At 44.5% G+C, this 12,993-nt stretch overlaps 1 protein-coding gene across 2 annotated transcripts in view; it reads left to right on the top strand.

Moving 5' to 3' along the window:
• The window catches only part of LOC143776757 (carbohydrate sulfotransferase 1-like), a 74,067-nt gene that overhangs the window by 51,801 nt on the left and 9,273 nt on the right, over positions 1-12,993 (top strand). For both annotated transcript variants that reach the window (XM_077266478.1, XM_077266477.1), the window contains exon 2: positions 4,484-4,658. In XM_077266478.1, the coding sequence (XP_077122593.1) occupies positions 4,514-4,658 (145 nt within the window). In that variant the 5' untranslated portion in view covers positions 4,484-4,513. The remainder of the gene's footprint in view (positions 1-4,483; positions 4,659-12,993) is intronic.

Genomic DNA, 12,993 nt, shown 5'->3' with positions numbered 1-12,993 from the left:
GGTTTACCCCAACATATTTGTTATCAGCGTCCTCGGGACAAATTGAACAACAACTTCTGGGGTCCAAGTTCTCTTGTTATCCTTAGGAAAATAAAAATTTGGGGGGCTAAAAATCATTTTTGTGGGAAAAAAAAGATGTTTTATTTTCACGGCTCTGCATTATAAACTGTAGTGAAACACTTGGGGGTTCAAAGTTCTCACAACACATCTAGATAAGTTCCTTGGGAGGTCTAGTTTCCAATATGGGGTCACTTGTGGGGGGTTTGTACTGTTTGGGTACATCAGGGGCTCTGCAAATGCAACGTGACGCCTGCAGACCAATCCATTTAAGGCTGCATTCCAAATGGCGCTCCTTCCCTTCCGAGCTCTGTCATGCGCCCAAACAGTGGTTCCCCCCGACATATGGGGTATCAGCGTACTCAGGACAAATTGGACAACAACTTTTGGGGTCTAATTTATCCTGTTACCCTTGTGAAAATACAAAACTGGGGGCTAAAAAATCATTTTTGTGAAAAAAAAAAAAGAATTTTTATTTTCACGGCTTTGCGCTATAAACTATAGTGAAACACTTGGGGGTTCAAAGTTCTCAAAACACATCTAGATAAGTTCCTTGGGAGGTCTAGTTTCCAATATGGGGTCACTTGTGGGGGGTTTGTACTGTTTGGGTACATCAGGGGCTCTGCAAATGCAACGTGACGGCTGCTGACCAATCCATTTAAGTCTGCATTCCAAATGGCGCTCCTTCCCTTCCGAGCTCTGTCATGCGCCCAAACAGTGGTTCCCCCCCACATATGGGGTATCAGCGTACTCAGGACAAATTGGAAAACAAATTTTGGGGTCCAATTTATTCTGTTACCCTTGTAAAAATACAAAGCTGGGGGCTAAAAAATCATTTTTGAGAAAAAAAAAAAAATTATTTTCACGGCTCTGCGTTATAATCTGTAGTGAAACACTTGGGGGTTCAAAGCTCTCAAAACACATCTAGATAAGTTCCTTAGGGGGTCTACTTTCCAAAATGGTGTCACTTGTAGGGAGTTTCAATGTTTAGGCACATCAGGGGCTCTCCAAACGCAACATGGCGTCCCATCTCAATTCCAGTCAATTTTGCATTGAAAAGTCAAATGGCGCTCCTTCCCTTCCAAGCTCTGCCATGCGCCCAAACAATGGTTTACACCCACATATGGGGTATCAGCGTACTCAGGACAAATTGCACAACATTTTTTGGGGTCCAATTTCTTCTCTTACCCTTGGGAAAATAAAAAATTGGGGGCGAAAAGATCATTTTTGTGAAAAAATATGATTTTTTATTTTTACGGCTCTGCATTATAAACTTCTGTGAAGCACTTGGTGGGTCAAAGTGCTCACCACACATCTAGATAAGTTCCTTAGGGGGTCTACTTTCCAAAATGGTGTCACTTGTAGGGAGTTTCAATGTTTAGGCACATCAGGGGCTCTCCAAACGCAACATGGCGTCCCATCTCAATTCCAGTCAATTTTGCATTGAAAAGTCAAATGGCGCTCCTTCCCTTCCAAGCTCTGCCATGCGCCCAAACAATGGTTTACACCCACATATGGGGTATCAGCGTACTCAGGACAAATTGCACAACATTTTTTGGGGTCCAATTTCTTCTCTTACCCTTGGGAAAATAAAAAATTGGGGGCGAAAAGATCATTTTTGTGAAAAAATATGATTTTTTATTTTTACGGCTCTGCATTATAAACTTCTGTGAAGCACTTGGTGGGTCAAAGTGCTCACCACACATCTAGATAAGTTCCTTAGGGGGTCTACTTTCCAAAATGGTGTCACTTGTAGGGAGTTTCAATGTTTAGGCACATCAGGGGCTCTCCAAACGCAACATGGCGTCCCATCTCAATTCCAGTCAATTTTGCATTGAAAAGTCAAATGGCGCTCCTTCCCTTCCAAGCTCTGCCATGCGCCTAAACAATGGTTTACACCCACATATGGGGTATCATCGTACTCAGGACAAATTGTACAACAACTTTGGGGGTCCATTTTCTCCTGTTACCCTTGGTAAAATAAAACAAATTGGAGCTGAAATAAATTTTGTGTGAAAAAAAGTTAAATGTTCATTTTTATTTAAACATTCCAAAAATTCCTGTGAAACACCTGAAGGGTTAATAAACTTCTTGAATGTGGTTTTGAGCACCTTGAGGGGTGCAGTTTTTAGAATGGTGTCACACTTGAGTATTTTCTATCATATAGACCCCTCAAAATGACTTCAAATGAGATGTGGTCCCTAAAAAAAAATGGTGTTGTAAAAATGAGAAATTGCTGGTCAACTTTTAACCCTTATAACTCCGTCACAAAAAAAAAATTTTGGTTCCAAAATTGTACTGATGTAAAGTAGACATGTGGGAAATGTTACTTATTAAGTATTTTGCGTGACATATGTCTGTGATTTAAGGGCACAAAAATTCAAAGTTGGAAAATTGCAAAATTTTCAAAATTTTCGCCAAATTTCCATTTTTTTCACAAATAAACGCAAGTTATATCGAATAAATTTTACCTTTAACATGAAGTACAATATGTCACGAGAAAACAATGTCAGAATCGCCAAGATCCGTCAAAGCGTTCCAGAGTTATAGCCTCATAAAGGGACAGTGGTCAGAATTGTAAAAATTGGCCCGGTCATTAACGTGCAAACCACCCTTGGGGGTGAAGGGGTTAAGATAGGGTTATGTGTAGTGACTCCATGTGTCAATCTCCCCTGCGAGCTAAAGAATCAGGCAGCATAATTCAACATGCCCGATCCATCTGTTCCCCCAACAAATGATAAATCACAGTCGTAAAAAAAAATTCACACACACTGCAAAAATTGGTGGATTTGGGGGGAAACAATAATTCCTCACAACCTCAGCCATAATTGTGTTCATCCATAGATCATACATCCTCTTCTTGGGGGGGAGAATATATTCTCTTTTTTATTCTAAGGATATAAGAATATCTAATGACCAGAATCTTCAACTTTTTTTCTTTTTTCTTTTATTCTGATTTATTCTTTTCATTTTCAAAAACTTTCAAAAGTTTCAAAAACTTTCTGCGAATCTTGGAGAAAGTCTCCGTATCACACTTCATTCTCCGCTGATAATGGTAAACATAATAAAGTAACAGGACGCGCTTGTTCCTTTCTTTCATTCTTTTTTGTTTCCTTCGGGAAGCGTAGACTTTATTATTTTGGATCCTAGTGACAGCCGACAGCGTCTCCCCCCTCCATATAATCTGCGGAAGGATCCGACTGATCCATTGTTCCTAAGATCTTATCACCTGGACCCTGACAGCTTATTCTAGCAATGAAATATGTCAGCAGTCTACAGAACCGGCAGCGGCACAATAGGATCCTTCCTGAAAGGCGCTGGAGGCGAGACGTCTATTCTTTACTTTTCTCCATCTTTTCATTGTGGTTGATATTAATATCCAGAACATAGAGAAGTCTTCTGCAGGTTCCTCCAGCCGCAGCGAGGATAATGCCCGTCCTGCCCGAGGACATCTGGAGAACTGGACATGTCAGCAAGGACGATAGATAATTGTCAAAATTAATTAAAAAATAAATAAATAAAAATGCCGGTCCTAATGGCGCTGATCTGACGAATGGTGATTGTTATTGTTCTAGCTGATTAATGGCGGCCACATGGGACCGTAAAAGGGGGGAACTGTAAGGAAGAGATTCATACTGTGAAATGTAAGTTATTGTAAAAGTTGAAAAGGAGATAATTAGATCTGGTGCATCAGTGGCTATAATGTGTGTCATCAGAACATGTCCTATCATTTATATCTAGTTATTATGGGGGGGTAATTCCTAAAATATGGCAGTTTTTATTCTGATGCAGTGACACTTCCTCCACTCACAATAGGTGATGTCACAGCTCACCTCCTCCCCCTGTACAATGACTGATAACACCTCTATATACAGTAGATAACACAGGATCCACCATTCACAATAGGTGATGTCACAGCTCACCTCCTCCTCCTGTACAATGACTGATAACACCTCTATATACAGTAGATAACACAGGATCCACCAGTCACAATAGGTGATATCACAGCTCACCTCCTCCTCCTGTACAATGACTGATAACACCTCTATATACAGTAGATAACACAGGATCCACCATTCACAATAGGTGATATCACGGCTCACCTCCTCCTCCTGTACAATGACTGATAACACCTCTATATACAGTAGATAACACAGGATCCACCATTCACAATAGGTGATATCACAGCTCACCTCCTCCTCCTGTACAATGACTGATAACACCTCTATATACAGTAGATGATGTCACAGATCATTTCCTTAAGGCAAAATGTAAAAAATTCTGTTGATATCTTTTTTTTATTTTCTCGAGATCCCCTAAAAATTAACAAGTTTGTACAATGTCAACTTTTAAGTGAACCCTTCTATCCCTTTAACCATGGATGTGAGATTTGTGCCAAGTCACGGCTGTTTCATGTCTTCCATAGGACATATGGCTGAAGCTATGTAAATTCTGAATGATGGAGTGTTCATGGAAAGTCTTTGCGCTGTTCGTGTTTACATCACTGGGAATCCAATACACAGCCATTAAGTCCCTCAGGATGACCTTCACAACACCTTGCCAGAGTTTGACGGCCGAGAATCGTTGTGGACACATCAAAGGTGACAAAATCTCTTACTTGCTTTTGACATATATTTTTCATTTACCACTGAGAAATATTTTCTTACAGTTTATAAAGTGTTTTGTGGGTTATTCTCTCTATCTCTATAGCTTGAGTTGTAACATCCTCTCACTATTCAGATTCTTTACAAAGCTGCTGCTTCCTTCCCAGCCTTGGCTTTTATACTGGCTGTGGATAGTCTCTCCTGATTGCCTGTGCAATACTATGTGATGTGAGGCAGTATGAGACAGCCCACTTGGCTGTTCCCGCAGTCATGTGATCCTTTTCTGGCTGACGCAGTGATTCTGCAGTGTAGATTCACGTAAATCGAATCAAAAACGTGTTTGTATATGACGGGTTCAGTGGATTTAAAAAATGTTGACAAATTCTATTCAGATCGAATTAATTCGTTCATCTCTAGTCAGATTTAGTAAATTATTTATATATCACTACCATTAATTTTGTTCTGGTTCATTGTTTTCTGGTCCCTGGTGGTTAGTGGCACACCACAGCTTAGGAAAGGCAGGGAAGGTGTGATTTAGACTTACCCCTGACCTCCCCATACCATTGTAGAGGCCATCCTGGAAGCAGGAGGACAGGGATCTCACTCTGTGCAGAGGACGCAACGGGAGGTAAATAGAGGGCACCAGGTATGGTGACAATACATGAGAAAAATGATAATTACTTACCGGTAATTTGATTTTCCAGAGCCATGACAGCACCGCACATGAGAGATGGTACCCGCCCCCAGGAACAGGAAACCTGTAGCAGAGATAAAAGAAGGGGGCGGAACCTCTCTCCTCAGTTTGTTTCAGAGTATGCAAGGTAACCGCCAAATTAGTTCACCTGGATGTTATTTTTACAAGGCCACTCTTATTCACCTTCTTTTATGTTTAATAAAGTTGTTTTTTTTTGTGCATCACACAACCATCACCAACATAGGGTGGGAACTAATGCGGTGCTGTCATGGCTCTGGAAAATCAAATTACCGGTAAGTAATTATAATTTTTTCCCTTCCCCATGACAACACCGCACATGAGAGGAAGAAATAGAAGAGACTCCTAGGGTGGGACAACAGCACCGAAAGCTAGATTTGAGAGCCCCAGATCTAGCCTGTAGTGGCGGAAGAAAGTGGAGGTTGAAGACCATACCGCTGCTCTGCAAATCTGTTCTACAGACGCATTCGCCCTTCTAGCCCAGGATGTGGCTATGGCCCTTGTAGAGTGAGCCCTAATACCCAGTGGGGGAGTCTGACCGGAGGAAGAGGAAGACAGAGAAATAGCCATACGAAGCCACCGCGCGTAGTCGATTTTGAAGCTTTTTTCCCCATGTTTGTCCCCTGGAAGGAGACAAAAAGGGCTGACGACTGTCGCCATGATTTTGATGTTTCTATATATTGGAGTAGGCAACGTCTAACATCAAGGCAATGGAAGGCTTGTTCTCCCTGGGATTTTGGATTTGCACGAAATGAGGGCAAAATTATTTCCTGGTCCCTGTGGAATTTTGAATTGACCTTTGGGAGGAAGGCCGGGTCAGTTCGTTTGATTACTCTGTCCTCCAGAAAGGTAGTATATGGGGGATTTACAGAGATAGCTTGCAGCTCACAGATACGTTGAGCTGACGTCAGGGCAACCAGGAGCACTGTTTTTAAATGTTAAGGCCCTCTCTGAAATAGAAGCAAGATGCTCAAAAGGAGGATTGGTTAAGGCAGTGCTCCCCAACTCCAGTCCTCAAGAGCCACCAACAGGTCATGTTTTCAGGATTTCCTTAGTACGGCCCAGGTGATGGAATTCTCACCTGGGCAATACTAAGGAAATCCTGAAAACATGACCTGTTGGTGGCTCTTGAGGACCGAACTTGGGGAACACTGGGTTAAGGCATTTAAAACTAAATTTAGATCCCAGGGAGCCACCTTGGGTAATGATTTTGAGGGTCTGGCTGCAAATGAGGCTCATACGAACCGATAGACCCAAGGGTGGTCTGCAAGTTTTTGGTCACACAATGCACCTAAGGCAGAGACTTGTACTTTTAGGGTGTTGGTAGATAATCTTCTTTCCAGCCCTCTTTGAAGGAATTCTAGTATTTCTTTTACTGGGACTTTCTGACTCGTACTGGACAACTGTTGTCCCCGAAAATTCCAGGAATTTTTCCCATGTCTTTTGGTTCTTGTCTGATGTTATTTTCTTTCTGCTGGCGAGCAGAGTGTCTACTAAAGGATTTGAGAAACCTCTTGCTAGTAACAGTCCCCTCTCAAGTTCCAGGCGGTGAGATGGAGTCTGTGCACTTGAGGATGTAGCACTAGGCCCTGGTGTAGAAGATTTGGGATGTCCGGGAGGATCCATAGTTCCGAGATAGACATGTGTCTGAGCCATGTGAACCATGCCCTCTTTGGCCAAAAGGGCGCTACAAGGATTATCCGTGCCTTGTCCTCTCGAATCTTCTTTAGGAATATCGGAATCAATGGAATTGGAGGGAATGCGTACCTCAGATGAAACTTCCACTGGTGCAGTAGTGCATATGGTACTTTTATTAGTACTTCTTTCTGTAGGAGGATTCGAGTTTCTTTTTCTAGTATGGCTTGATTTTTGTTGGCCACTTGAGTGAATATCATCCTCCGCGGCAGGGGGCTGAGGAAACTTAGTCGCAGGCCCTCGGATAATAAATTGGTTATCCATTGTGAGGCGGGTAATGCTAACCATTGATGGAGAAAATGTCGGAGTCTTCCTCCCACCGGATTTCTGGCATCATTGAGGTTTGGAGTGTGATCTAGGGGGAGGCTTATTGAAGAGGAATCCCCTATCTTTGCTCCAGGGTTTTCCTCGCATGCACCTATCGTCTGAGCGTCCTCGACCACCTCTATTCGCTGATCCTCAAAAGGACGCACGAGCATCACCCCAACAGCGTTTAGAGAAGGGGTGTCATGTCGGACGCTGTTCAGACCAGGTCGTTCGACAGACAGCGGTAATTCCGCTTTTGATCACTATTTGCTCATTGGCGTCGGCTAGATTTTATCTAGCTGTTCCGGGGTTAATTTACCTGATCCTCGGATTGGAAACTGGGCCATGCCCATTGCCTTTAAATAGTTCTCCTGATCATTGGGCGTCGCCGATTATAGCTTCTGTCTTGTGCGTTGTTATCTCGGTCTGGAGTGGTGAGCTGGTTGTTGGAGATTCGTTGCTGGTGGTGTATTTTCCTTAGTCTTATTTACTCCTTCCTATATTTGTATTTATTTTGCCCTGCACATTTATAGTGTATTCCTGAGTGACTGCGGCGTGGTGTATATTTTCCTTTATCCTTGTCTGTGCTAACTGTGGGTATTGGTGTATTACCTCTTCACTGGGTGGTGGGTAGAGGTTTCAGCCTAGGGTTGAAACAGGAGACAGGGTGAGGTTCGAGGCCTCGACATGCACACCATCAGTGTAAACTCCAGGTAGAGGGTCAGTCAGGATTTCCCTAGTCTGAGGGAAATTGCAGGGGCCCGGGTTATTAGCTCTCGCTCACCTAGTCTCCCCGTGACATTATAATCGGCCCAACAACAAAAACAAAGGGGGGGGTTCTTTTGTCATGGATCCCATGACTTCCATAACCCACCAGTTGGAGGCGCTGTCCCTACAGGTCACTGAGTTGAGGGGGGCAGTTCAGCAACAGGGACTAGCAGTATGTAATGTGCAAGCTGGAGCGACAGGAAGAGTTGCTGAGCCTAAATTCCCTTTGCCTGAAAAATTTGCTGGGGAACGCAGTAAATTTGTTTCTTTTCGTGAAGCTTGCAAACTATATTTCCGTATGCGCCCGATCTCCTCGGGTAATGAGGCTCAGCGTGTGGGCCTGGTGTTGTCATTATTAAGCGGGGATCCCCAAGCATGGGCGTTTTCTTTGCCATCTGATTCTGCTGCATTTGACTCTGTGGAGAGTTTTTTTTCCTCTCTTGGAAAAATCTACGATGAACCTGACAGAATGGCTCTAGCTGAATCTAAGATACGCACTATTCGCCAGGGGGAGCGAGTTGCAGAGGATTACTGTTCTGAATTTCGTCGCTGGGCGATCGATACACAATGGAATGATCCAGCATTGCGGAGTCAGTTTATTCATGGAGTTTCTGGAAGGGTTAAAAAAGCCCTTCTGATGTACGAGACTCCTGCTTCTCTAGATTCCGCTATGAGTCTGGTTGTCCGCAATGATCGCCGTTTGCGTCAGGGGGAGCATGAGACACCGCCTATGGGAGAGGGTTTAGGTTCATGTGAGGTTGCTGCAGGTGAGCCCACGGAGCCTATGCAAATCGCAGGGGTGTCACATGTGAAGCGTCGAGCCCCTGAGCTCAGGAAGCAGGGAGCCTGTTTTTACTGTGGTAAAACTGGTCATTTTATTAGCATCTGTCCTCTGCTGTCTAAGAAAAACGCAACGGCGGAAAACTTCTAAGCTCAGAGGGTGTGGAGGAGACCAATCTGAGCTTATGTATATCCTCCATGGTGGTTTCTCAATGCATGCTCCCTGCTAAGGTTTTTATCGCTGGCAGTGAGCTGCCAATTACTGTTTTTGTGGATAGTGGTTCAGCCACAAATCTCATTGATGAGGAGTTTGCACGCACAGCAGGTTTTAGGATTGAAAAACTGTCTCATCCTATCCGCGTGGTCACCATCAATGCAGCTCCTCTCTCTCTGGGGGAGATTACTGAATTTGTGGCTGAGGTGAAACTCCACATTGGGGTTCTACATTCCGAGCGGGTTGCATGTAAGGAGCTCAGGAATCTTCCTGATCAGGTGGTTTTGGGTTTTCCTTGGTTGTCCATGCACAACCCGGTAATTGACTGGAAAACTCAGGACATAATTCAGTGGAGCGAGTTCTGCCAGGAGAATTGCCTGGCCACATGTGTGGCTGCGGTGACTTCAAGCGTTCCTGAGTCACTTCTGGATTTTGTGGATCTGTTTTCTGAAAAGGGTTGTTCAGAGTTGCCGCCACATCGTCCCTATGACTGTTCTATCAGGTTTAAACCAGGGGCCAAGTTGCCTAAAGCAAGGATGTTTAAAATCTCTGGTCCGGAGAGACAAGCGCTAAAGGATTACATTGCTGAAAGCTTGAGCAAAGGGCACATCAGGCCGTCATCCTCGCCGGTGGCAGCAGGGTTCTTCTTCGTGAAGAAGAAAGATGGCGGATTACGCCCGTGTTTGGATTTCAGGGAGGTGAACCAGATTACGGTTCGTGATCCATACCCGATGCCACTGATACCAGATTTGTTCAACCAGGTGGCGGGTGCTAAGTGGTTTACCAAGCTTGACCTCAGGGGGGCGTACAACCTCATAAGAGTCCGTCAAGGTGATGAGTGGAAGACGGCTTTTAATACCCCTGAGGGTCATTTTGAAAATTTGGTGATGCCTTTTGGGTTGACTAACGCACCTGCAGTGTTCCAACATTTCATCAATGATGTGTTCTCGCATGTTTTGGGGAAATTCGTTATCGTGTACCTAGATGACATCTATTATGATCCGGTGACCCTGGAGCCACATGAGACTATCTCTGGAGTAGGTGGTACCTGTACTGACCGCAATACTAATACTGACACTGCAACTAGAAGTAGCCATGGGATGTACCTAACCAGGCCTAGACACCTCGACACAGCCGGAGGACTAAATACCCCTAAAGATGGAAATGGGAAATCCTATCTTGCCTCAGAGCAGAGCCCCAAAGGATAGGCAGCCCCCCACAAATATTGACTGTGAGTTTAAGAGGAAATACGTACACAGGCAGAAAAAACAGAGTTTAGCAAAAGAGGCCCTTCTAGCTAGATAGAAAGGATAGGACAGAATTCTAAGCGGTCAGTATTAAAACACTAGAAAATTCCACAGCAGAAAATACTATATACTACATCTAACTAAAGACATAGGATGTATATCTGCATCTCCAGAGAAACCAGCATGACAGAAAAATCCAAACAAGTCAAGCTGGACAAAAACACAATAGATTGCACTGCACATAAAAGCACACTGCATGCGTGCTACAGAGAACCAAAACAAGGCACTTATCTTAGCTGAAATGACAGCAGGGCAGTGGAGCCAGACAGAGATGCAATCCCTCCAAGATACAATGGACAACTGGCAGGGATTGATGGATCCTACAAACCTAAATACCTAATAGAGCTGCAATAAGCAGAAACACCTGCCCTATAATCCAGAGACCACTGCACTACCACTAACAACCACCGGAGGGAGCCCAAGAGCAGAATTCACAACAGTACCCCCCCTTGAAGAGGGGTCACCGAACCCTCACCAGAGCCCCCAGGCCGATCAGGACGAGCCAGATGAAAGGCCCGAACCAAATCAGCAGCATGGACATCAGAGGCAAAAACCCAAGAATTATCCTCCTGGCCGTAACCTTTCCATTTGACAAGGTACTGAAGCTTCCGTCTCGAAAAACGAGAATCCAAAATCTTCTCAACCACATACTCCAACTCCCCATCAACCAACACAGGAGCCGGAGGATCAACAGAGGGAAGAACGGGCACCACATATTTCCGCAATAAAGATCTATGGAAAACATTATGGATAGCAAAAGATGCCGGAAGGGCCAAACGAAAAGACACCGGATTGATAATCTCAGAAATCCTATAAGGACCAATAAACCGAGGCTTAAACTTAGGGGAAGAAACCTTCATAGGAACATGACGAGAAGACAACCAGACCAAATCCCCAACCCGAAGCCGGGAACCAACACACCGACGACGATTAGCAAAACGTTGCGCCTCCTCCTGAGACAACACCAAATTGTCCACCACATGAGCCCAAATTTGCTGCAACCTGTCCACCACAGAATCCACACCAGGACAATCAGAAGGCTCAACCTGCCCTGAAAAAAAACGAGGATGAAAACCAAAATTACAAAAAAAAGGCGAAACCAAGGTAGCCGAACTAGCCCGATTATTAAGGGCAAACTCGGCCAATGGCAAGAAAGCCACCCAATCATCCTGATCAGCAGACACGAAGCATCTCAAATAAGTTTCCAAAGTCTGGTTGGTTCGCTCGGTTTGGCCATTTGTCTGAGGATGAAATGCGGAAGAAAAAGACAAATCAATGCCCAGCCTAGCACAAAAGGCTCGCCAAAACCTAGAAACAAACTGGGAACCTCTGTCGGGCACAATATTCTCCGGAATACCATGCAAACGAACCACATGCTAAAAAAAACAACGGAACCAAATCAGAAGAGGAAGGCAAGTTAGGCAAAGGCACCAAATGAACCATCTTAGAAAACCGGTCACAAACCACCCAGATAACTGACATCCTCTGGGAAACCAGAAGGTCTGAAATAAAATCCATAGAAATATGCGTCCAAGGCCTCTCAGGGACCGGCAAAGGCAAAAGCAACCCAATAGCGCGGGAACAACAAGGCTTAGCCCGCGCACAAGTCCCACAGGACTGCACAAAAGAACGCACATCCCGCGACAAAGAAGGCCACCAAAAAGACCTACCAACCAAATCTCTGGTACCAAAAATACCAGGATGACCAGCCAACACAGAACAATTAACCTCCGAAATCACCCTACTAGTCCATTTATCAGGAACGAACAGTTTCCCCACTGGACAGCGGTCAGGTTTGTCAGCCGGAAATTCCTGAAGGACCCGTCGTAGATCAGGGGAGATGGCAGAAAGAACCACCCCTTCCTTTAGAATGCCGACTGGTTCAAGGACCTCCGGAGAATCAGGCAAAAAGCTCCTAGAGAGGGCATCAGCTTTAATATTCTTAGAACCCGGAAGATACGAGACCACGAAATAAAAACGGGAGAAAAACAAAGACCATCGAGCCTGTCTAGGATTCAGCCGCTTGGCAGACTCGAGGTAAATCAGATTATTATGATCGGTCAAAACCACAATGCGATGCTTGGCTCCCTCAAGCCAATGTCGCCATTCCTCGAACGCCCACTTCATAGCCAACAAATCATAATTACGTTCAGCAGGCGAAAACTTTTGGGAAAAGAAGGCACATGGTTTCATCAAGGAACCATCAGAATTCCTCTGAGACAAAACGGCCCCTGCCCCAACCTCAACCTGAAATGGAAGAGAAACATCTGGCTGACGCAACACCGGAGCGGAAGTAAATCGGCGTTTAAGCTCCTGAAAGGCAGAAACAGCCGCAGAGGACAAATTCGTCACATCAGCACCCTTTTTCGTCAAATCAGTCAGGGGTTTAACCACACTGGAGAAGTTAGCAATGAAATGGCGATAAAAATTAGCAAAGCCCAAAAATTTCTGAAGACTCTTCACGGACGTGGGCTGAATCCAATCATGAATGGCCTGAACCTTAACCGGATCCATCTCTATAGATGAGGGAGAAAAAATAAAGCCCAAAAA

The sequence above is a fragment of the Ranitomeya variabilis genome, chromosome 5 (assembly GCF_051348905.1).
Source record: "Ranitomeya variabilis isolate aRanVar5 chromosome 5, aRanVar5.hap1, whole genome shotgun sequence".
Classification (NCBI taxonomy): domain Eukaryota; kingdom Metazoa; phylum Chordata; class Amphibia; order Anura; family Dendrobatidae; genus Ranitomeya; species Ranitomeya variabilis.
The sequence above is the reverse complement of the archived record's forward strand: the minus strand, read 5'-3'. Positions and strand labels throughout refer to the sequence as shown.